The sequence below is a fragment of the Corylus avellana genome, chromosome ca9, assembly GCF_901000735.1.
Source record: "Corylus avellana chromosome ca9, CavTom2PMs-1.0".
In the NCBI taxonomy this organism is placed as follows: domain Eukaryota; kingdom Viridiplantae; phylum Streptophyta; class Magnoliopsida; order Fagales; family Betulaceae; genus Corylus; species Corylus avellana.
Genome location: NC_081549.1, coordinates 22,724,728 through 22,751,223, shown reverse-complemented (window position 1 = coordinate 22,751,223; position 26,496 = coordinate 22,724,728). Strand labels below are relative to the sequence as shown.

At 35.0% G+C, this 26,496-nt stretch overlaps 3 protein-coding genes across 4 annotated transcripts; 2 read left to right on the top strand and 1 right to left on the bottom strand.

Annotated features, from left to right (window-relative positions):
* The first annotated feature begins 8,879 nt into the window (after window positions 1-8,879).
* LOC132162506 (auxin-induced protein X15-like) lies at window positions 8,880-9,296 on the top strand. Its single transcript, XM_059572740.1, has 2 exons — window positions 8,880-9,152; window positions 9,237-9,296. Exons 1-2 carry the CDS (start codon window positions 8,880-8,882, stop codon window positions 9,294-9,296), a joined length of 333 nt encoding a protein of 110 aa, XP_059428723.1.
* A 1,271-nt stretch (window positions 9,297-10,567) lies between these two features.
* LOC132162562 (uncharacterized) lies at window positions 10,568-15,104 on the bottom strand. The gene is made up of 9 exons (XM_059572809.1): window positions 14,919-15,104; window positions 14,742-14,804; window positions 14,601-14,656; window positions 14,408-14,501; window positions 13,835-13,895; window positions 12,273-12,354; window positions 11,445-11,500; window positions 11,174-11,237; window positions 10,568-10,996 (listed from the first exon to the last, which is right to left on the bottom strand). The coding sequence occupies exons 1-9, from the start codon at window positions 15,054-15,056 to the stop codon at window positions 10,933-10,935; spliced, it is 678 nt and encodes a 225-aa protein (XP_059428792.1). The 5' UTR covers window positions 15,057-15,104; the 3' UTR covers window positions 10,568-10,932.
* Window positions 15,105-18,995: 3,891 nt separating this feature from the next.
* Window positions 18,996-26,250, top strand: LOC132191531 (uncharacterized). 2 transcript variants are annotated; one of them, XM_059606602.1, is made up of 9 exons: window positions 18,996-19,708; window positions 20,988-21,173; window positions 22,006-22,098; window positions 22,670-22,852; window positions 22,928-23,030; window positions 23,110-23,295; window positions 23,778-25,009; window positions 25,197-25,723; window positions 25,816-26,250. In XM_059606602.1, exons 1-9 carry the CDS (start codon window positions 19,463-19,465, stop codon window positions 25,874-25,876), a joined length of 2,817 nt encoding a protein of 938 aa, XP_059462585.1. In that variant the 5' UTR covers window positions 18,996-19,462; the 3' UTR covers window positions 25,877-26,250. The 2 variants fall into 2 exon arrangements, with proteins under 2 accessions (XP_059462585.1, XP_059462586.1); XM_059606603.1 differs by lacking the exon at window positions 22,670-22,852 and having other exon boundaries at window positions 18,997-19,708.
* Window positions 26,251-26,496: the final 246 nt, after the last annotated feature.

The window sequence follows — 26,496 nt, the reverse complement described above, 5'->3', positions numbered from 1 at the left end:
AGATAAAAAGCAAAGAACAGGATGGCCGTACATAGGCGTGCTACCTTAATCCTGTGTCCACATGATCAGACAGTACGAAGATGCCAAATTTAAACTAACTAAACCACACTCATATGCATTCTTGCTGTTCCAAACTTTACACCCAACTTATTAAATTGGAACTACACTTTATAATGGAGCTATATCATTTGTTTTGTCCCTCTTTCTTTTTCCCACATCTAGTCCCACATTGCAAACATAAATAATTTATATAAAATTGATAGATTATAAAGGTATTTATAGGGTCTAAGTCCCACGCTAATTCTTTATTAAGTAGAATTTGGATTTATTAGAGATTTTTAAATTGATTTGTCTTTTTAAAGTGATAAATAACGCTTATATAATTAGTGTTTTTTCTTAAGTCGTTAAGGATTTTCTACAAATGAAGGCCATTTCTTACATCGAACGTACGTAGCGAAAAATGCTACATATTAAGAATGTAACATGTTATCAATGAGAATTGATCGAGTATATATTATTAGGTTATTACGCTTTATGTTGTAAAAAAGTTTTAAGCCAAAAATGTCTTATGATTTATTAAAGAATAAACGCTCAGTGCAAGAAACAATCTTAATTTATATAATTTAAAATTTTATAATTTTTTAAAATTGTAGAATCCTTTGTGAGAAGATGAAGTAGAGAGGTGAGCCATCATTGTTTCCCTCCAAAAAGGATGAAACAAATTATTATTAAATCGTCATTGTTTTCCCCAAAGAAAAGCATTGTGGGCTGCTTGCATTGTTCATTGCGGGGGACAAGGGAAAATTTTATATGTCCCACTAATTAACTAAAATACATTATCACATGAAATATAAAAAACACTTGGTTGTTCACATGATTAGGCTACAGAAACTACTACAGAGTATTAACTGACATGATTATGTTTTTTCGTAAATTACGACGTTCTAATTAATTTTCTTTTTCCTCGGAATAATAATAATGTTTTCTCACGTTGGCCCAAAGGTTGTATACATTTCTCATATATATATATAAAATAATTTCCCGACTACTCCAGACCTTGTTTAATCTGGAACTCCAAAAGGGATATGCCTTAGCTTAGTGCCTCTGTAATGATGTCAACCGACCTTTTGATTACCAAATTGTTCACCCCAAGATCCAGCAGAACAACAATATATATTAATTACCTTCTTTTATTTTTATACCATATCCTTAATTACTCTTTTACGTCATTAGGGCAATAAATTATTCTAGTTGCTAACTTTTTTATTCGGGAAAGTACCATGAATCTCCCTAGTGGTCGGGGACCAATTTGGATTTGGTTCTAGTTGGAATTAAACCCATATGAAATATATATTTCAATCTCAACCAGTCCAGCTTCATCTAAAATGCCCATAAAATTCTACGGAAAAGTGTGTTTTTGGGACCTCACATGCACGATCAGAAATGTGATGCACCTCTTTTAAACGTGCTAAAGTTTTGAACTTTAGCTAATGCATGCTTGAACTCTACTAAAGTGACTACTTTGCAGTTGATGAATCCTTACATATATAAGGTATTTAATTTTATTATAATTATTATAATAATAATAATAATCCAAACTTCAAATCCTAATAGACCATTTGCGAAACAAAGTGGGAAACCTACGAATTTTTTATATACAATTAATATTTTCAGTGATTTCAAGGAGTTTTAAAATAGTGGTATTTTCTAATTAACTTATCAAATTTACCCTATAGAACTCCTTTCTATCATTTACATAAAATGAGCTCGTGATATTTCTTTTTTAATTTATTGGTGCGCACATCAAAATTACAGATTTCTTTTTCTTTTCTGGTCGGATTAAACAGTGAGAAAATATTATAGATTTTTTTTTTTTCCCCTTTTAGATTCCTGTTTTTAATTTGGCCATTTTAAAACCCAATTAGTTTATAAAGATTTTAAATCTGGGCTTAGTTTGTCAAAGCTATTTTATTTTTGCTTTTGTTTTCTGTTTTCAAAATAAAATATTTTTAAACAATCCAAAACAGAAAAACACATAAAACTACTTTTACTTTTACGTCATATCATAACATTTTTTTCAAATTAAAAAAATAAAAATAAAAAAACCCTTTAAAAAGTATTACCAAACGAAACAGACATTCGTCTATTCTTTCCTCAAATAAATAATAAAAATGATATAAAACTACAACTACACCATTTTTTATTAAAAAAAAAAAAAAAAAAATTGAGTCTAAAACTAGAAATCGAAAAATAATAATTTACAAGAGGATTTTAGAATATTTTCCCTTAAATATTTCAGAATTGCGATAGCCAGGCCCCTATACGTTAAAGCCACTGGTTTAATTAGTTCCAATTCGTGGGCCGTACTGTGCAACCCAAACTGAAGCTACAGAGTTCCTAGCCCAATTGGAATCCGGTTCGGCTCAAATCAATGGGCTTAATGAGCTTAACCCACACTTTTAGAATTTGATTGTCATTAACGGTCCATTGGGCCATGTTATTGCCACGTCATAAATAAATAATTTGATAGTTTTCTACTAGAAAAGTTTATTTATTATTATTATTATTTTTTTGCCAAATAGAAAAGTTTTAATTGGATGCCTAAGATGATGGGTCAAAATCGTATTTTCTCAATGCTAATAACACGTGGGCCAATCAAATAATACTCCTAGTTTAACTAGGATCGAACTTGGTTGAAACTATATAATTAAGAAACCAGTAGGGTCCATGACACTCTTTTATGTCTCTCACTCTCTCTCTTGTTGTTATGTTAGGGTTAAGTTTGTCACAAACAATCAGGCTCACGTACGGTACAGTTTCAAGTTTCTAACAATCATGTCTCTATCAATGGCGTTTCTAGCCATATTCATTATTTCATCGTTAATCTTGCTGGCGGCGCTGATCAAAATTTTAGCAGAGAAGGAATATTTCTTTGAAGAAGAAGAAGAAGAAGAAGAAGAAGAAGAAGAAGATTTCTTTCCAGAAGAAGAAGAAGAATTCTTTATAGAAGATTTATTTCATTCTATCATGTCGAAGATTGATTTCTATCTTTCTACCTTGCTCTCTTTCTTTGTGGAGATTTGACGGCGTTTTTAATTAGTTCAAATAAAGAATCTTGCGGCTTATTTCTATGTATGCTCTCTCTATATATATATATATATGGTGACATCCCTATAGCTTATTCCGTTCATGTATGTCAAATTCTACGTGAAACGCAACAATCCCATTTTTTATATTTGAATTTTTATTTTTTTTTAAAAAACAGAGAATTTTCTGAGAAAGGAATATACACACCAGAGTAACTATTTTAGAATTACTTTAGGCGGGTGTACGTTTCATGCTGTTAAATGATCTCTTGCTCTGATATTATACTATATATCATTATTTATAGTATTCAATTAATATTTTAATTAAAATTGGGATCTGCATTAGAGACCCTATGTATGTCAAATTCTAGTCTAGATGCAACAATCCCATATTTGCACAAAAGAACCCCAAGAAAAAAGAAAATAAAAAATAAAAAAACTTTCGATTAAATGAGAAATGTTTAGTTTTCATTTTTTACCCATCTCTTATCATCTTCATACAAGAGATAAGTAAATTTATCATTGAATATGTGAAACCACGTGTAAATTCTATAGATTCAATGCATGGTGGACAAGAGATGTATGTATATTATGTAACATTTTTCTTTCATAATTACATTAGGGTATGGCTTTTAAAATCATTCACAAATTCAATGGTGATTTTAAGAGTAAAGCAATAAGGAATAGTGGTAAAAAGGGGGGGCGGTTAATAACCGCTCGCCGCTACCTGCCTAACCGCCTACACGATTACAGTGTATGTAGTCTGATATTATCGTATTATCATAGAAACAATATCATTTTGATTTATTTAAAAACCAATTAATTTTTTTTAAAAAAAAAAATTTCTTTTAAAAAGCGGTTAACGGTTATTAGAGTTATTAACCACTAACCGCCTAGGTGGTTAGCGTAGGCGATTCCTTTTCACTCCTAATAAGGAAGACTAGAGTTTTCATTGAGTCTTACTAAATGTGATGTGACTTTTAAAATTACCATTAAATTTGATATATTCATTATTAAATTTTGATGTATTGGTGATTTTAAAAGCCACATCACATTTCTAAAAAAAGATGTTAATCTTTCTTATATTATTATTACTTTGATTTTAAAGTCACATTAGTTTTAAAGGGAATTACTCATATGTTATATGATTATCGCATGTAAATTTATTTACGTTAGAGCAATTGGTTTATTTGGCTTGCGATTGGACTTGATTTCCATTAATTCGGTCTTCCTATTTCATAAACCCCATGCATGCTAATTTGAAAATGCGTAAAAGAAGAACAGACAGCAGCGGGAATTTATTCAACAACCGACATATATAGCAAGGGTTTGTTTGCTAATTAAAAAAAGGAAAAATACAAAACAATGATTGCTTGTCATGAAGAAACAAATAAAACCAACGAATTCATTAATTGATCAAAAAGCTACATATATAGTACAAACAATTATATTTCTTTAATAAACTTGGCCGTACGTCTTGATTGATGAACAATTTTCACGTCAATCGAGCTTCTTGGCGGCAGCAAGATCCATCATCACCCTCTCAAACTTCTGCGTGGAGCAAGATAACGTGATCGGACCTTTCTTCTGCGCCAAAATCTCCTCCTGAAATTGATTAAGCAACGCTTGAAACACTGTGGAAGACAAATATGTGATGGGAACCAAATATCTTCTACGCTCTTTATCATCCACATCCACCTCCACCGGAAAGAACCCGCTGGGGAAAAGGTTTTCTTCCATGAGCTTTTTCTTGATCATGGGGGGGTCTGAGTCTATGAAACACTTCAACCGTAGCTTCGCCTTGAGACGACGAAGCCCTTCGCGAATCTGAGCCATCTATATATATCGCACTAAATATAAAGGACGAAAAGAAAAACTTGCAAGCTAATTAGATTGTACGTAAGATTAATTGATCTCAGCGCGAAGGTAATTAAAACAAGACGTGAGGCGAGTACGTATATACACACCAAGGAGGAATCCAAGGTGGGGTTCGAGTGGGACTAGGGATTAGATTTTCGTGTTAATTAAGATTTGATTTTCGTGTAGAATTAATGAGAACTTTCTAGTTAAATCTTAGCTTTAATCCATGTAATTGCCACGTCATAAATAAATCCTTTTGACAGTTTTCTACTAAATTAAAATTCACTAAAAACAACTTTGGCCTATCAAATAATAATCCTAGGAGGATTAGAATTGGTTGAAACTATTTAAAAAAGCAGTACGTAGGATCCATATCTCTCTCTTGTTAGGGTTAGAGACTTTGTCGCAAACAAAATCAGGTAGAGGGTTTCTTGATTTAGAAACTTTATCATGTACAGCCTCATCATGACGTTTCTAAAAATCATGATTCTAATATGAGTAATGGTATGAACCATTTTTTTATCTTCTTTTTATTCTCTTAAAGCTGATGTGGTTTTCAAAAGCATCATTTAATTTTAGATGAATCATACTTGAATTTTGATATAATAGTGATTTTGAAAGTCATCTCAGCTTTAAAAGGATAAAAAATTGGTCTCTACCATTACTCTTCTAACATTCAAGTTGTTAAATAGCTCTCATACCATGTGAAAATAATGATAATGCGAAAATTATAGTGGAAGCAAGAGAGAAAATGAACACAAAGAACTTACAGGTGGTTTGGTGTTAGACACTTACGTCCACCACTAAAAATACCCCTAAGAATTACATTGTACTCACTAACTTGATTTGTCTACAATACAAATGTCCTTATTTATATATAGGACAATATTTAAATACAAGTAAAGTAATCAAATCCCCTTGATTTGACTACAATCCAAATATTTGATTATAATCAACTCATAAATAGAGAATATTTGATATCAGGATAATTATCAAATATACAGAAAATATTATATATTTTCTATATATTCTAACACAAGTTGCTAGCAATCGCGTCTCCAATAACGTACACTTGTGTTTCTAGGAATCATTCTTCTTGGATCGATCTTGCTGATCGAAGGCCTCTTAGAAGAAAAAGAAGAAGATCGAGAGAAAGAAGAAGAATTCTTTAGCGATGGTTTAATTTCTAATTTCTGTTTGTCTTGGAAGTTCTTTAGTCCAAATAAAGAGAATTAATGTATCTTCCTAATTATTTCTATGTATGCATATATGCAGGAAACTTACATAAGAAAGGCTTTTAATTATCTCATATTTCATAAACCCTATGCATGCTATATATATATATATATATAAGAAGAAGAAGAAGAAGAAACAGCTAGCGGAGTAAATTTATTCGACAACTTGACAAAATTACAAGGGTTTGTTTGCTTCGAAAAAAGAAAAAGAAAATGAAAACAATGTTTGCTTGTCCTGAACAACAAATAAAAGTATTTAAATTGCACCCATTCCAAAATCATGCATGTGCCTAGTTGATGCAGGAACATGTACAGTAACTCAGATAGCCTTTTAAGGTGGAGCTCCATCTACAACCGCAATATAAAGGAGGGAGTGGTTCCACATTGTTTCAAGCGTTTTAGGTTTTCATTCCATCTTTTTTCTTGATCGTAGCGTCTCCGCATACACTTCGACCTTAGCTTTTCCTTGATCCAACGGTGTCGTCTTTCTCGAATCTTAGCCATCTATATAACACAATATCAAAAGTGCCACGCTAATTAAGACAAAAAGAAACTTGTAACCTAAGACTAGTACGTACATATGTAAAATTCTCCATCCTGCGGGTGCAAATTTAAAGGTTATGAACCATGTGGATGAGTAGAAGTTAGAATAAGATTGAATAATGCTATTCACTACATTCGTTGTACATCGGCTAATGTGACATATTTTAAATAGTTATTCTTTGACATGGCAGTGGTAGGCAAGACAAAAAAATGTGCAACCAATCTAATAGCCGATGATCTATGCAGTAGGGATGGTTAGGATCACATGATTTGACGGTTGTATCACCTTTGAAGATTTCGTTAGAGTCGGCAGCCCGTGGAGCCAGGTTAATATTTTTTTGTCAACATGATAGTGTCACATCAACAATTTTTTTGGGGCTAAGGCTAAGTGGCTAACACTTCAAAAAGTATAAAAAGTAAAAGTAAAATGGGAGTCTCTATATTTTTCTTTTTTTTCTTTTTTTATGCTGACGTGTATAAAAATAAAACCATAACTTTTCTACATCTCAATGTTATTGCCATGTCGTAAATAAATAATTTGAAAGTTTTCTACTGGAAAGTTAATTTAAATTGGATGCCTAATTATATGAATGATCAAAATCATATTGCTTTTGCTAAGAGCAACGTTGGCGGTCTATCGGACGTGTCATTATATGCTTTTGCTAAGAACAATCACGAAGGTTTTCTTTAGAAACTTTAAGGAGAATTACCATCAGTGGTGGTGTGTACGTGTCATTATATGCTTTGTCATAAACCCTATGCATGCTAATTTGAATGTGTGTAAAAGTAGAAGAGATCGACAGCAACGGAAATTTATTCAACAACCGACACACACACATATATATAACAAGGGTTTGTTTGCTAATTAGAATAAGGAAAAATACAAAACAAACAAATAAAACCAAGGATTAATTCATTAATTGATCAAAAAGACACATAGCACAAACAATTATATATATATTTCTGTAATAAACTTGGCCGTACGTCTGTCTTGATGAACAATTTTCATGTCAATCTAGCTTCTCGGCAGCAGCAAGATCCCGCACCCACTCAAACATCTGCGTGGAGCAAGATAACGTGATCGGACCTTTCTTCTGCGCCAAAATCTCCTCCTGAGGCTGAAACTGATTAAGCAACGCTTGAAACATTGTGGAAGACAAATATGTGATGGGAACCAAATATCGTCTACGCTTTTCATCATCCACATCCACATCCACATCCACCTGAAAGAAGAACCCGCTGGGGAAGAGGTTTTCTTCCATGATCTTTTTCTTGATCATGGGGGGGGAGTCTGAGTCTCTGAAACACATCAACCGTAGCTTCGCCTTGAGACAACGAAGCCCTTCTCGAATCTTAGCCATCTATATATAAATATCGCACTAAGGACCAAAAGAAAAACTCCCAAGCTAATTAGATTGTACATACGTAAGATTATTAATTCTCAGCGCAAAGGTAATTAAAATAGTACTTATATCGATCGGTATATATATATATATATACACACACAAAGGAGTAAGGAGGAATACAAGGCGGTGTTCGAGTAGGACTAGGATTAGGCTTTCGTGTCATAAAAAGATTAGGTTTTTCAATGACAACGTTACGTGTAGAATCAGAACTTTCTACTTAAAGCTCAGCTTTAATCTATGTTTATGCCACGCGCGTCATGATAAATAAATCCCTCTACAGTTTTCTACTAGATCAACGTTTTAATTTAATGCCCGGGATGATAACAACGTAGCCAATCAAGGATTTCTGAAATTTAACTCGTTGAGATTGAGACATGTGTTCTAAATATTTTTCAATCCAATTTATAAAATTGAAATATTTTTGAACATGTGAAAAACATATATTTATTTTATTAGCACGTGAAAATCACAGAATACACGGGAAATTTTATGGACACCTAATTTACGTAAAATTTGTGTCATACTGAGACATTTCGAACAAGTTCAGTTTTAACAGAAACTGAACTCAAGCTTTATCATCCAATCAAATAATGAACCTTCTTCTATTCGGTTTGGAGAACGGCTTAACTATTTAAGAAACAGAAAGGTTCGTAACTCTCCTTCTATCCCACTCCATCTCTCTCTCTCTCTCTCTCTCTCTCTCTCTCTCTCTCTCTCTCTAGGGTTCTTTTAGAAACTTTGTAACAATCATGCATTCTTTCAATTGGTTGTTCGAGTTCTTAGAGCGAATCCATCCCAAGAATCGTTATGCACGGCTCACGAAGGCTAAGAAAGCGAAAGCTAATGCCGTTCGAGTTCTAAAAGGTCACGTGGCATTGTATGTGGGGAAAGAGGAGAAGAGGTATGAAGTTCCGGTGAAATATCTCTCCCTCCAATCATTTAAAGAATTGTTGGCCCAGTCACAACCCTATGAGCTTGATATTAAGAATGACGGCCCAATCGTGCTTCCGTGCACTATTGAGGTCTTCAATTTGTTACTCAGGGAGGCTAAGGCGTACTACCAAAATTGTGTCTTTTGATTTCTTTTATTTCATTGGGTATCATAGTTGTATGTGGGGAAAGAGGAGAAGAGGTACGAAGTTCCGGTAAAATATCTCTCCCTCTGATCATTTAAAGAACTGTTGACCCAGTCACAACCCTACGAACTTAATCATGTTTCTGTGCATTATTGAGGTCTTTAATCTGTTAGTCAGGGAGGCCAAGGCGTATTACCAAAGTTGTGCCTTTTGATTTTTTTTATTTCATTGGGTATCATAGCTTTTTGTTCTTTGTCTGATGCAGTTGTTTTGGGGTATTCAACTCTAATGTAAATTATTGGACCACAGTTCAAAGAATTGTTGGTTTCTATCAATTTGTTCATATTGGTTGAAGATTAATCATCTACCTTATTTCTTTCATTTGTAGTGGGGAGGTTTCCGTAGCAAGAATCAAACCCCACTCTTCTTTGCTTTTCTTTCTCGTTTTCTTAATTTCTTTTCTTTTTTTTTTTTTTCTTTTTTTTTTCCTTCTCTTTTTTAGAAAAAATCCTGCTGACGAGTCTAGACCCAAAAAATAAAAATAAAAATAAGAGTAGACCTTAAATGCTCCACCTTCACTATTATGGAGAATTGGTTGACAACTCTTTTATAATGCCCTCCAATTAGTACGTGTATGCTCTAAATGGCTCAAATAGCTAAAGAAGAATATGTTAAAATTAACTTTGTGTGTTTTAAGTGATTTTTCATGTTAATTACTTTAAAAAAGAAAAAGGAAAAAAAGTCAGCTAAAATGAAATAAGTGTGATAAATGACTTGACCTAAAACTAGTCTTTGATTAGAAACCACAAGTTGGATCAATATAAACCAATATACATACTATATTTTTTATAAGCACATCATCTATTAAATTGTCTATAGAACAAGTTAATTAATTCAATCATATTAAGTAGCATCTCGTAGGTTACTCTATCATGGGTCAAGTTCTATGCAAAACATAATAATATAATTTGATATGCACATATTTTTATTTTACAACCATTTTATACAATGTTGATGTGACAGTCACAATCAACCTTAGGATCAATCATTATTAAAAAATAAAATAAAATAAAATAAAAATTGAAGGATTAGCTGTTAATGACATGTCTGCATTATAGGTTAAAAATATAAATTCCAGCATATTACTCAATTTGATGTCATACACAGTGCAAAAAAATCCACCCACAGATTCTGTGATACATGTTGCTGAATGCTGATGGTGCAACAACCATCAGAAGAATCATACAACATTAACATAATAGAGGACTTAGAAAAAGATGTTCACAGCATAATGCCTTGATGAAAAAATTTGTTCCTCAGTAGACAAACTATATCATATTCATAGATCGAAATCTGCTAAGAAAAAAAAATTGCTGAATGCTATTAAACCCCTCGAGTGGGTAAATTTTCTTGAGGTACTTCTTCTGTGAAAGACTACACGTTGAATACAATCATTTAGTCCAAGCAAAAATAAGTTGTAGAAAACCTAACTCTCACTGACTAAATTGTCTACTGTCCACACCCTTGGCGTATTTCAATTTCACTTGCTGGCTTTGACATACAAATATTTAGACACCAAGTGATATTGATCCTTGAGCAAAAAGAAAAATTTTGGATGGAAAAGACTTGTGTTTGTGGGGAGATACCTTCCCCAAGAAATCTCAAGGACTTCTTTAAGATATATTTGCACATATGTATGGTGTATTGACACTTCCTAGGGTTCACATTATTCAACCTTTGCCACTCCTCCTGCAGGCATGCTGCTTTCTGCAACAGTTTCCCTTACAAACCTGGAAAGGACAGAAAATACCCATTCTCAGGAAAATTGCCGAACGAGAAAAAAAAAACACAAGAATGATCCAACTATCCTACCACAAATCTTTGAAGGCTAGCCCTTAAAATTAAGTCAAGTTGAATAATTGACAGTTGAGTGATTTGCTTCATCATAATAAGAGCAAAAATAATACCTTGCTAATTTTTCCCGTGATGATTGCAAGACGTAGATTGAGAGAATAAATGACAGCATAAGCCCTGGTTTACACAAATATTTTTAATAGTAAAGTGAGAATAAATCATGCTCATTTCTAATTACTTCACAAACTGATGAAGTTTGCATTACCCGAGAGTCAAAGGACCTTTGATTGAGTTTACTCACTCCTCTAAAAATCATATTATTCTGGCATTTATTTATTTTTTGCTAACACCAGACCTAATTCCTAATTGAGAATAAGTTTTTACCTGATCCAAACAAAACATAGAATCCAGAAGTAACATCTATCTCTGATTGCTCCTTCCTGTAATATATCAGAATACAGCGTTAAGAAAAGTTTGTTATAATTTGCAGGAAACAAAAAGCCAGACTTCCAAAATGTTCAAGGTACACCTGGTAAAAAGCATGATCAAGCAATGTATACGCCCTTTATTTCAACAAGGAAAAAAATATAACTTATTCAACCATCCAAACATATTGTACTTGTCTCAATAATTTTGTGATTATAGCAAATATAATGTTTTAAAATTAAATATAACATCTACATGCGAACAAATCCAACATTAAAGCAGATACAACTAAGACTTTTTGCACCTTTCAACATATCCAAGAGTGTTTTGAAAACACCATTCACGCTGATATGGGTACCTCACTGTAATACAAAATAAAATAAAATAAAATGATCCACCAAAAGAAGGTGAGCAAAGCCAAACAATGCCACCTAATAAGAACGTCAATAACGGAATAGCAAAACTTATTATTTCATTAGCTACAAAAATCTGATGCTAGTCAAGAATACAGCAGATAAGAACAAAGCAACAGGAGGTCCATATTGCCATGTCATCAGAGCACATCTACATAGAATCCGCTGTTAGTCAGTTAGTGGTAGGGCAGGTATAAGAGCCTACTCATCAGACACTCAACAGATCAATCTAGGATTTTTATATTGTTACAGCACCATCAGAGACAGTTAGGGAAAACAGAGATAATGGTAACTACTAAAAACAACAGCAACATCATGAACCCAGTAACGCATACATATAATGTTTAAAACATGCAACTCCCAGCACACTGACCATGTGTATCGAACAAGCACATGCTTTGGCCAATGTTCAGGATCCCAGAACTGCTTACCAATGTCTGGATGGATTTGAACATCTGTTAAAGACAAAGATATGTAAATACACAGGATTAAATTCCTCAAAAATCAGCAAAATGAATTAAAATTTACTTAAAACTCATATCATGGTATTCTAAAGTCAAGACAATAAAATATTTGTCTAATTCATAGTGAGAACGCTGCAGTACACAATTAAGTATCCGAACATCAATCTTGTCAGAAATATTTATTCTATCACATACCAAGCATATCCTCTACTAATTCTAAAAACATGATCTAACTGTCATAAGTTTAAGTTATGCTCTCTTATCCACTATAGAACAACTAAGACAAAAAAGCAACAAAATGGGGCAGTAATCTAAAATAGCTCTAAGCAAAGTTTCTTGGATAACATACAGGAGTTTCCTGACTGTAAGTTATTCAACGTGCTTTACCAAAAAAAGAAATTATTCAACGCCCAACACAGTTGTCTAGTAGACTTGATAAGGTAATGAGAATTATACAGGACAAAATCCCTAGGCAAAAAAAATTTCACAAGTTACAGTAAGATACAAGAGATGTAAAAGTACTTTGAAATTTAAATAAGAGCCAAAGACTGCCCCCAGCCTTTCACTCTCCAGGCAAAACATTTGAATTTTGACCGAATTTAAGCCTCATAAAAGCATGGCAGAATAGCAAACCGGTGTTCACATGGCCGAGGTCAAAATATTTATGCAAAGCTTGTATCAGGAACTAAGAGCCTATTTGAGATTACGTTATGGAGCTTAAAAATTATTTTAGTACTTAAAAAGTTATGTCAAACAAAAAACTGGCTTGTTTGGTAAAAAATTCCAAAAGTATTTTTATGACTTTTTTACTTTAAAAATTGTCAAAACGCACCTTTGAAAAAAAACTTTAAAATGAAGCTTTTTCTGAAAAGTTATTTTTGGCTTTAAAAGCTCTATTTCCCAACACAATCCCAAATATGCTCTAGGCCCTATATAGAAACAAGCAGAAACATCATGTGATGCTCAACAAATTTCAAAGCCAAATGACAAGAATGACACACATATAAGCTAATACCAACCATGCTTGCTCATCCTCAGAAGCCATAAATGTGTGATTATATCTAAGAAAGTCAGACGATAGATAGCAACTAATTAATGCATATCATCTAGACATTATTTCTCAAGCCCTAGAATGTTATTTGCTTTGTTTTGGGTCTCAAAGATACTATTTTCCCCAAAAATGCCTTAAAATCAAGTTCGTCCCTTTTTCACCTTAGCATCTAAAATCTTAAGTTGTAGCACTTATTCCAGAATTTCGCACCAGGACATTGTTTCTCAAGCTCCAGTGCTCCACAATGGCATTTCATCCCTTTTGAGTCGCAAATAGGAAATGAATTGGAGTGAAAAAAAAAATAGGAGGGGATACTTCTATTTCCCATATGAGATTGTCTTCGTCGTTTAGCAAACCAATATAGAGGAAGACATATATTGAGAAACCTTCTTGATAAGTAACTTATGTGGAAATACGTACAGTGGGGAGGCATATCCAGAACTTTGGCAGTGACACCATGCAAATCACTTCCCGAGTACCTCTGCATAGCATTCAAGTTAATATGCAGCAGGAATTAGTAAACAGTCAATTAAATTGACAGAAATAGTGCTTGTATTTTCCATTGATTGGGATCCTCTGGATTTCCTAGGTAACTTTTATAAAAAATTTAAAATTATTTTTAGTAAAATGGTTCAGAATTTTTCATTTCTACATTGACAAAGTTTTCCTCCAAAGTGAGTTGAGTGAATTTCTTATAACCCAATCTATTAATCTTACATGTATCTAAAATCCATGTCATTCTCAAGTGCATTTTTTAAAATCCAAGCATTTTGGGCTATGTCAGTTTAATAGATTGGGTTCGAAGAATTTTCTACAACCCTTACCACCTCAAGGATCCTTAATTTTTCCCAAACTCATTGTATCTCACTATGTTGTATGCTGAAACATTTAATTGGAAATAACAGTTAGGATTTATCATAGAAAATCTATATTAGAAGCTCAAAAGATGAATGATTATGAGAAATGCTAATTTTTACTAAAGGCAGTTCTTACCAAATGCACATCAATCATCGGAACCTGAGAACTCTTACGATTTATCACAAGAAGCCATGGAATCAGAAATTTTTCTCTTCCAACTTGAAACGATCTGCAAACGAATCAATGTTCTTACGAATTCGAATTCCCACACCGCTTAAGAATCAACAACAACCAACAAATATCCAAAATAACCTAAAAAATTCCTCACATTTTGAACGGATCAGCACCCGTGTAACCCACGGGCTTTGTAATCGGAATCAACGCCTACGCAGTACACAAAGCAACAAAATCAACATTTAAGAAAAGAAAAGAAAAAGAAAACCCTAAATGATGAAAACTCAAAAGGTACCTCACGATTAACAGCAAAGATGGGACAATGTCGACCAATCACATCTTGCCACACAGTTCTAGACTGAAATCAACAATACATTGATTCAATGATCAACAAATTATATCACTAATCTAATATCATACACGTGTGTGTGTGCAGAGGGGTGGAGATTGATAGGGGTTTATGAACACGAACAGAGTGGTATTGACCCATCTTGCTCATTGGGACGATGTCTCCAGGCCTGTAAGCTAGAGAGATCGACGGCAGTGACAGAGACAGTGAGAGTAACAACACCAACGAAGACACCATCGCTTCTCGCCCATTTGCGCCCATTCTCTGCAATTTCTCGCCCTATACCTCTTTTCCCCAACTGCCTTTGCAAATGTAGCCTAGGCTGCCAGTTTGAGCCAGCTCCACGTGTCTGCGGGCCGGGCCTGGCCGGGCTACCCATCTCGGTCCTAGTTACAACTTCTCGTTTTATTTTAACAAAAGAAGGGATAAATGCATTTTTATTTATTTATGTGGTTTGGTGTTTTGATAAACAGTTTCTCTAAGTTTTAAAAAAGTGATTAATTATTTTTTGGGTAAGCAAAAAAAAAACAAAATAATTCATGTCTTTAGAAAAGTCAAATAGAATTCCTTAATGTATTACATCAACAGGAATCGAGATAATTAGAGGAGGTGGCTGAACCATTCAATGGCCATTGAGGGTGATTCACCCCTCAAGTTTTTTTTTTTTTTTTTTGGCTTTTTTCTCTTTGAAGGTAGCCAAACTACTCAATAATCTTGGGGTTTAATGGATTCTATTACCTTTTCTAACTCTAGTAATTGATTTGTTCTTTTTTGCTTATCTCAGTGAGTGATTAATCACTTTTTAAAATTCAATAAACGGAATAGGATCATCTCCATTGCATTTGAAATGAAGAGTATCCATTTAGTGTAAAATGAAAGATAATATTATCTTAACATTAATGTTTAAAGATAAAATTTACAATATTATCCTTCATTTAATACCGTGCCTATTGCATCATTTGCAATATCTATAATCTTAACCTATTATTTTTTAATGTACGAGCCAAATTTCTGCACGCCAATAAAAAATTTAAAATTCTCTCTTTTCTCACCCTTGACATTCTTGTGAGACTTACCCGCTACTACCGCCACTATTCGGATGGCCATATTTACCCATCCCAACTTTGGTTTTTTTTTTTAAAAAAAAAAAAAAAAAATCAAATATTTAAACATTTTCCATGTGTTAACTTCCGCCAATGAACCTCTCCTAATCTTGTCTATCATATTTCTCTTTATAATATAGGTCGGGGCTCATTTACATTTAAATATAGTAAAGTGCAATTATAATGGTTAATAAAAGTCCCTAAGTCTTTCTAGACTCTAGTTAAAGGCAAAAAAAAAGAAGAAGAAGAAAAAGAAAAGTCTTCATTTTTCCCTTTATTAACACCATCATGAAAAATATTCATAATCTTGTTTACTTCTCTTTGTAATAGGTTGGGGGCGAATTCCCACTTGATTGTAAAAAGACTTTTTTAAGTAGAACAAAAATTTTCATTCAAACTAGATTGAAGAAATTCTAAAAGAATACCCCCTATTAATCTTTAAACATGTTTCATGTGTTAACATTAACCTATGAACCTCTCATAATCTTGTCTAGCATACTTCTCTTGATAATAGGTTGGGGCTCATTTACATTTAAATGTAGTAAAGTGTAATTATAATGGTTTGCAAAAGTCTCTCAATATTTTCATTTTTCCATCACATGGAACATATTCATGGAAGAGGCTTACATGCGGTGAACCAAACTACCGCATATCTACGGTAGTTTGGTTGAAAGGCTGAGATTGCCTAAGAGGTTTTTTTTTTTATCCCAAAGACTAATGTGAAATCACAAAAACAAAAGACAAAAAATGACTGGAATTTATTCCGTTTAACTCTCTTTCTTTCTTTCTTTCTTTTTTATTCTTTTTTTTTTTCTACCTAAAACGTCTTTTCTCTGTTTTCTAACCATACCCAAAATGGACCAGATCTTCTTCTTCTTTCTTCTTCTTCTTCTTCTTCACAATAGGTCAAGTGGGAAAATTGTGGGAGGGGAGGGCTAACGAGAATGAAGGCTCTCTCCTCCCCCAATCCCATATAGCTTTAAGCAACTATTAAAGATAAGAACAAAACAAAAGGTTACCTCTTCCACCCCCCAAAAACCAGCATCCCCTTTAACCAATTCTCAAGCTAATGATACTCTGTGGGTATGATAATAAAGCTAAAAAGAAAATAAAAAAGTTAAAAACTTGGTCTCCTCCTCAGCCACCGAAGATAGAATTTCCTTTAGATTATCAAGAATGGATTAAGATTGAGATTGATTGACCTAAACCAACAATTATACTGAATCCTACCCCCTAAAAAACAAATCTTGCTCATCATATATCAAAATTACACGAAATGATTATCATAAACAGAACAAAAAGAAAGGAAAATTGGAAGAAAAAGAAGAATAAGAACTTTGCTGGTTTTGCTAGGGATGGGATGCAAGAAAATGGAGTGCTGGTTTTGGGTAGAAAAAGCAAACAAAACGGTCTATTTTGGGTATGGTGAGAAAACATAGAGAAAGTTTTTGATAGAAAAAAAATAATAATGAGAGTTAAAACAGAATAAATTTCCGTCAATTTTTTTTTTTTTTTAATTTCACGGGGTTAAAAAACATTTAGACAATCTCAGCCTTTAAACCAAACTACCGCAGCGGTAGTTTGGTTTACCGCATGGAAGCCTTGCCCCATATTCATAACCTTGTTTAGTGTACTTCTCTTTGTAATAGGTTGGGGCGTATTCCTACAATTAATTGTAGTTTAATTGATATAATCTATTAAATTGACATTTAAAATCGTGGAAAAATTTTATGCAATTTTAACATGTTTTAACAAATGCCTGTGTATTTCAAAAATGCAATTTTTAAAATCGCATTTATTGAAATCGCACTCCCAAGCGAACTCTAATCTCGCAAGTATTTTAGTTGCTCCAAAGTCCTACCCATTTAATGGAGAACTAAGGGGGCTCATTTCCATTTACTCTCTTCCTTCTTCAGTTATTTGGGCCGAATGAAATAAGGAAGTCTCGGTATCCTTACCTAGTTGGCATTATAAACCTTTTACTTAATTAACATACCAAACAATAATTTAAGGATCTTGTTACGTGTTTCCAAGCATCATTTGCTAGATAACTTAAAGTGGGGATCATACGTGACATGTGGTGGGGGAATTGGTCGTGGAAGTGGCCTCCAATTAATCAAATTAAATAGAGATCGAGATGAAGTAACAATATCAAAGTCCAGACATAATAAGCTTCAAAGCTACAAACTATTTTATTAAGAGTATTATTAGATACTTTACTACAAATTTCTTACAAATTGAATATGACACTTTATGTAATACTTATCGTGTCAATCACTAAAATGACAAAACATTTTACATAACACTTGCATTGATGATGTCAACTATGTCACCGCCTCCTTCATCGTTGCCTATGCATCCGCACCAACGACACCAATAACCTCGTCTCCTCCTCTTTTATGCAGTGATTTCAACATGAAAAATATGGATTGAACAAATGTATGTCGACACTTACGGCCAAGCTGGCTTTGACCATTGAGACCCACGACCAGAATGTGAGTTTTAGTCTATAAAGCCATGGAGACCCGCGCAATGGGTCTTCTCTCATGTGTGGTGGTTGAAGGTGGTGAGACATCAAAATATAATAAGAGATGATCAGGGTTATGTGATCAAATTATCACGTCAATTTGTAAGAAATTTATAATAAAATTTATATAATTCCCAACATTTTTTTTTTACTAATCACGAAACCCAAAAAACAAGGAGACTAGTAACTCATAACTAGAGGTTTTTATTTCTTTCGATATGTAATACAAGGCTTTAAGGATATGATGATGATTATTGACTCTTATTGTTAACTAAAAAAAAAAAAAACAAATGAAAAACTATAAGATGTGAGAGCTAGGGATTGAAATATATTACAGCTAGACTGCTTGAATTTTATTGAAATTCGAGTAATCTAAGGCAAATGGATATCGCAAATCCGCTATATGGGTTGCCCAAATTTCAGTGTTGATGGAGTATCCAAATTGGATCGATTAACATTTAACAGCCTAATTGCAATGGATGTCGTCCAGAAGCCTGAGAGGGAGTAGGTGTAACATGTGCCTCAAAAGGGAAAAGGGTAAATTCTGAAACGAATAGTAGCAAAGAACATCATCAGACTGCAGAGGTGGGAACGGAACGAAAAGAAAGGAAGAAAAGAAAGAAAAAAAGAGAGAGAGAGAACGAGAAAGGGACACCTGGATAGATTTGCGTATTTATGCTCATAAGTTTCTCTCAACCATAACAACATAAAATCGACAAATCCCACTCTTCAACTTCTACAATCACTTCGCTTCTTTCTTTGTTTCCCCACCACCACCATCAGCACCTGGTTTTTAAACTGTCTCTATCGCCCGTCGTTTAACTCCTATTCGCCCGTCGTTTTACTACTTCCGTCCGATTGCGTGAAGATCAAATCTCACTCCAGATCAACAATCTCGATTCGGCCGTGAACTCGAACACGTGATGGTTGCACCGTCGATTCGTGCACCGGCGGGTTCCGGAGCCGTCGGTGGGGGGTCGTGCCTGTGAGGGGATTTCGCTATTGTTTGGTGTAACTGCGGGAATTTGGGAAATTTCATGGGCGATTTTAGGGATTGGTGGCCTGAACCGAACGGCCCCTTGTTGGAAGAGAGGCCGTCGTCGTCATCATCGTCGTCACGGTCGTCAAATCAAACTGCAATTGGTGCCGAGTTCTGGCTACGAGCCGAGGAAGCGACGCAGGGGATCATAGCCCAGGTCCAGCCCACCGTTGTATCTGGAAATAGGAGGAAAGCGGTTATTGATTACGTTCAGAGACTTATTAGAACTTCTCTTGGTTGTGAGGTGAGCAGCCTATACACACATATACGTACGTGTATATATACTCATATATATGTTTGTGTATGATCTTATATAAAACTTCTTCTTTTGGTGTGAAATTTTGGGGATAATTTGGAGTTTAGCTATTTAAGTGAATAATTTATAACAGGTAATGGTAATTGTTCAAATTTGATACTTGAATTAGACTATGAAGATTTACTTAGATTAATATTGTAACTGCAATCACTTGTTGTAATTGATTTTTTGATTCCTTCAATGCGTGCTTGGTTCAGTTAGCCAGAAAAGAGAAACCAATTAAGAATAAGTTTTGAGTAGTGAGCAGTTTTAGATGGCAAGATTAACGAATTTTCTACGAGTGGTCATGGAATTGTAGGGTTGAGGACTTGGAGCGTGTATGAGATGATTAAGAGCTCACAAATTGAATCGATGCCTAGAGTGGCCGTCTTGTCTATTTATATATGAGAAATGCTCGCGAATTCATCACTTTGTATGAGCTTTTTTTGTAAAATATTTTGTAAGCCTAGCATTCCTATATATTGCAAAAGATGTAAAAGTACTAACAGAAATTAGCCAGACCGGCATGGTTGTACGTTTTCAATTGAAAGAATATCTTTGCCATTTGATTATAGACCTCTACCCTTTGTTGAAGCAAAGTGTTGATGCTGTTCAAGATGTTGGAGAAGGTGAGCTAGAGGGCTATGTCTAAGTGTCATGGTTTGGGGTATCTTTCCTGTTTATTGATATTCAAAGAAGATAGGGACAAAGTGACGAGAGGTCATTCCCCTTATTGTAGTAATATTTCCATGCTAAGGTCATGGTATGCTGCTTCCACAAATCACCTGTCATGTGATTTGTGTAATGGGTGGTTGTGAGTGTCGCATGGTGTGACTGTCATATGCTATAATTTTCCCCTTTGTTGGGAGTTAGAAGAAATTATTGGGATGGGTTTATTTTTTATTTTTTATATTAATCATCATTTGTCCTAGATGTGGGTTTTAAGGTGGGGGGAACCAATTCTGATCTTAATGAGTTGATAATGAACTTTACATCGTTTTTGGGAATTTATTTAAGCCACTTGTATGCTTTGAATCTCTCCATTTGTCTTTTTATCTTTCACCTTCCTCACCCCCCTCCCCCCTGGCTCCCTCCCCTTTCTTTAGATTTTCATTTTTTTGGATCCAATTAAAAAAATACTGAAATTGATGGAAGGAATCTTGATTTGAGTGAAACCTATTTAATATAGATAAAATTTAGATTGCTTTCTAACTCATGTTTGTTGCAGGTGTTTCCATTTGGGTCTGTACCACTAATGACCTATCTGCCTGATGGAGATATTGATTTGTCTGCCTTTGGTGGTCTCAATGTTGAGGAGGCTTTGGCCAGCGATGTTTGTTCAGTCCTTGAAAGAGAAGCTCACAACATGGCTTCGAAGTTTGTAGTAAAGGATGTCCAATTGATTCGGGCAGAGGTTTCTAGCCTATAATCCATATCTTTACTAAGGCTCTTTGCTAATCGAAGTTTCACTAAGATCTCTGATTGAGTCAAATAGATTTTGCTTAAAGTATGGGACGTGCAAATTTCTCTTAATATAATTCTGTTTTTAATTTCTATTTGCACTTTTGTGTATATAGAGTTAGCATTCTTAATTGTACCAGGTGGTTAGCAACAAAAATGTGTGCAATATGCCAATATTATGTTTAGTTTCATTTTATAGTGAAAAGGCTTCACTTGTTTGTTTCTAGGAGTTAACATTCTTAATTGCAAAGCGGCGAAAATGTGTGCAATATTATGTTTAGTTTCATTTTATAGCGTGAAGGCTTTGTGGTATAATCATCATCATTGTCATTTGGTCTTGGGTAATTGAAAAGAAGAGTGGTTCTTGCAAGGTCCTCTCCCCCCTTTTTCTCTCTCTGGCTCTCAAGGGGAAAATAATGATAAATCTAGGTGTTACAGCCCAGTTTAGGTTATTTAGCCTGTAGAATTATTGTGTATTAGAATCTCTTATTGCAGATAGCGTTTTCCAGTAAAGTTGTAGAAGGGTTTGTGTTTAAGCTGATTACCAACTCATCCATCCATGATTTGATGGTTGGTTTGTGTAGTATGCATTCTTGAATATCCTTATTTGCTTCTTTTATAATGTATGCAGCGTTTCATATATGATTTATTTATTATATATTTACTTATTAAAAAAAAAATGATTTAAATGACGCATTGTTTTTCTTCTAGTAGGTTACATCATAGATTACTCTTCCACTGGTTTTAATGTTTGGCAATTTGAGTGTTGCGTTTTCTGTTGGCAGGTTAAGCTTGTAAAATGTCTGGTACAGAATATTGTGGTTGATATTTCCTTCAATCAGTTAGGAGGGCTCTGTACGCTATGCTTTCTCGAGAAGGTAGTTTTCTCTGTAAATTCCTTAATGTAAATGAAGATTGATGTCTTGCATATTGCATGGATGCTTGACTATATGTAGTTAACAAGTTATACATGAATACATTTATGGGAAGCTCCACTGTTGTCAGATATATATCTCTGTTTTACTGCTGAAAAGCTTAAGGATTTATAGCTTTAAGATCATGAAGCCACTTCATTTCAGGTGAAGAAATATATAGAATACTAATATTATTGTTTTTATTTTTTTTAATGCAGAGTGGAGTATGGACATTTTATGTATTCTACTGTTCTATTTATCAATGTTCTTTGGTTTTCCTTTTCCTTTAGTTATATTTTTACTGGTAGATCTGGGGTCATTACCCTCATATCTTTTTTCCTAATGGTTCACAGTTTCCATGCTCATTTTGATCTGACTTACTAACATCTGCTGGATAGTTTACAATTCATGTTATAAAAACTATCTACACTAACCAGATGTGGACCTCTTTTATGTTTTCCTTTGGTCATCTTGAGTTTGTGGGATAAGGTTCTGCTTTTGGATTTTAACATCCCTATTTCTGCTGAGTGTACAGACTGACCGTTTGATTGGCAAAGATCATCTATTTAAACGTAGTATTATACTGATTAAGGCTTGGTGCTACTATGAGAGCCGTATTCTGGGTGCTCATCACGGCTTGATTTCTACATATGCTTTGGAGACTTTGGTTCTATATATCTTCCATCTTTTCCATACATCCTTAAATGGTCCTCTAGCGGTGAGTGCTTGCAGGACTTAGCATTGGTATGCTACTCAAATGTATCACATTAACCTAACCAGATTTTCTTTTTAGGTTTTATATAAATTTTTGGACTACTTTAGCAAATTTGACTGGGACAACTACTGCATCAGCTTGAATGGTCCCGTCCGATTATCCTCACTGCCAGAACTCGTGGGTGAGCAACATCTTTTAGCATGTGTGGCACACTCTATTGGTTTATATCTCTCTTAGTCATTGTTTGGTCCTTTTTGCAGCTGAGATACCTGAAAACGATGGTGTTGATCTATTGCTCAGTAATGATTTTCTTAAGGGATGTTTGGAAATGTTTTCAGTTCCCTCAAGGGGTTATGAGACAAATTCAAGGACATTTCCCCCAAAGCATCTTAATATAGTTGATCCACTGAAAGAAAATAACAACCTTGGCCGCAGTGTGAGCAAAGGTAGAAGTTCCTTTCCTTTAGTGAGGTGGGGAGGCCTATGGCCTCTTCTTCTATCTCGCATGCCATGTGACTGAAATTCAGGTTTTTCATTGTTGTACTGATGACGACAACTAGGTAAAATCTTTCTGGAATTTCAAAATTTTCTTATAACTTTAAGGTAAGCTATCCAAAAGAAATTCAAATTACATTTTCTTTGGAAAATTTGTATACCAAACCACATATATTGTGAGAATACCATGTGATAAAGGAAAGATTAACTATCTCTAAAATATTGGTATAAATATGAATTTTAAGTTTGTGTTTGTGTTTGTGTGAGCATGTTGAAGGGTTTTTTTTCTTTCTTTTTTTTGGGGGGTGGGGGGGGGTTGTTTTTTTGGAAGTTTTATGAAACAATTGACATTTATAGAGCTCAAAATAATGCTGCTCTAAAATAGTTTTTAGTTACTTTGTGGATTTATAATAACCTGGATTAACTTCTGTAGGAAACTTTTACCGAATAAGGAGTGCTTTCACATATGGTGCTCGAAAGCTTGGGCGTATCCTCTCCCAGCCAGAAGAAAACACCGATGATGAAATTCGTCAGTTTTTCTCAAACACATTGGATAGGCATGGAAGTGGGCAGAGGCCTGATGTTCAAGATTTTATGTCTGGACATGATGTATTTGGCAGCGCATTGTCATTTTCTGGTACAGATTCACAAGAAGATCAGATGATTTATGATACAGAATATGCCTATTTAAATGGCAAGACTGGGGAATGTAGGTTGGGTTATGAGGGACTGACGCATGGTGGATTCACTAATACTAAGACATTAGGGACCAGTATGAGCTTTGGCAGAGCTGTGGATGAACCAAAAAGAAGCTCTGTGAATGCGTCAGCCTCAACCATATTGGTGGAAGCTGACGATTCTGCAAATAAGATTGCTGTTTCAGAATACCGTCTTTCTGGGGATGCGAAAGACCTTGCGACCTCCAGAATTCAAGGTCTTACGATCTCAAATGATGCATCTAAATCTCCCCCTTCGAGTTGTGAGGATAGAATATCCCCTTTGGGTAAAGCGCATCATGCACCTCATCTCTATTTCTCTCACACATTCAGTGGAAATGGGGATGGAAATTCAGATAAAAAACAGCCAGAAAACTCTGATTATACCGAGAAGAAAGATTTGTCTGGGCTTCTGCAAGCACCTCCTGAGGAGAAGGCCTTTATAGCGCATGGTGACCAGGATGAGAACCAGTCGGTTAGTGATAATGACTGTTTGTCGCCTGTTGTATTGAAGCACTACCCTTCACGTTTGAGTTCAGCTGCTTTGCCCTCAGAAGATCTTTATCCTAATTATCCTGGTTATGGGATGTTAAATGGCACTTCTGGAAATCCTGAAGCATTGAAATCTTTGTCAGATCTCAGTGGGGACTACGATAGTCACGTTAACAGTTTGCAATATGGTAGGTGGTGCTATGACTATGCCTTGAGTACACCTGTTACTCCCATGCCTCCAACATTGTTCCCACAGGTCCATGGCAAGAAGCCGTGGGATGCAATACAACGGTCTGTGCAGCTGAACGGGAATGTGTATTCCCAGGGGAACACCAATGGTGTTGTCCCAAGGTCAGGCTTCTACCCCTTCAACTCACCAATATTACCTGGTGGTGCTGTATTTGGTATGGAAGAGATGCCAAAGCCACGAGGAACAGGGACATATTTTCCCAATACGGTATACTCACTCTGAGCCTCTGGACTTTTTAGTTTTTGGTATTTGAATATTATGTGGAAACCTTGAAATGCTTGTGGGGTCATGTCTTGGTCGATCTTGGTGTCTGTATGCAGCTTCATTTTTCCTTCAGTTGTCCAGGTGGCCGGTCTCATTATCTTAAAGTGATTTTACACATAAATTTTTGCAGAACCATTACCGGGACAGGCCCTTGTCTGCAAGGGGAAGAAATCAAGCACCAGTAAGGTCTCCTCGTAACAATGGCCGTGCCATGTCAACCCCCGAGTCAAGTTGGTCTGAGAGAAGTCCTCGGAACAATGGCCATGCCATGTCAACCCCCGAGTCAAGTTGGTCTGAGAGAAGTCCTAGGAACAATGGCCATGCCATGTCAACCCATGAGTCAAATTGGTCTGAGAGAAGCAGCCGCGAGCTGGCACAAGCACAATTCCCTGTTTATGGTAGCGGAAAGTCTGAGTCTTCAGATCATACCTCTGGTTCCCCTGGAAGGAAGGTATACTCTAATGCCAATGGTTCAACTCATCCGTCTGAGAGAGTTGTTGAATTTGGGTCAGTTGGGCATCTGCCAGTGGAGGGATCTTTGCTAGAAAAGAGCTGGCAACAAAGCTCTGGCTCCGCACTTGGTCAAAACTCAAGCGGAAGCCTTCCACCATCAGGGATGCAAAGCCCAAAGCCTGTATTGGGTATGAATCAAGATAGGTATGGGAATATCATCATTGATGTCAATTTTTATCCGGCTCTTGTTGAGATATACGGAACTCTTTTTTAAGTTTCTTTGTCTGGACATGTAGGATTGGGGTACAATCATACCGTTTGAAAGATGAAGATGATTTCCCACCTTTATCTGGCTGACTGCGGGTGGAAGGGATGATGATTTATCTGTATGATTAAAGTATGAATGAGTAGAACTGTTAATACTAACAAAGCAGCCTAAGCCCGAGCTTCAACCTACTAGGAAACTCGAGAAATGGAGTCCATATTTTTCCTGTTTGTGGTTCAAAGGCATTTTTGTACATTCTACTTGTTTTTTTTTTTTTTTTTTTTTTTTAAACTTCCAATCTTGATAGCTGTGTTTTACAGAGATGTTGATATATAGGATGTTTGAGATGTGGTTTCGCCTCAGGATTTGTTTTTCTTCTTCACCCATTGTAGGTAAAAAAGTACAAAGACAAAAATATTGTTGTTGCTGATGTCTAATGTAACTCATATAGTAATTATTTTCTGCAGCTGTAATGATGCAACTTTTTCGCTATTAACCTATTCGAAAGGTTCTTTATGCCTCCATTCTCTCTGCATTAGTGTCTGCCTTTTTCAAGTGCGATTTAAGATATTTCTGCTTGTGGCTTCATTGTTGCACCTCTGTGTTGGACTTTGTTATTATAAATTGCAGACACTGAAAATAGAAGGATCCGGTATTGGATAATATGGTCAGCTTCTTTTGGGAGAAGCTTATGCCTCTTTTGTCCATCTTG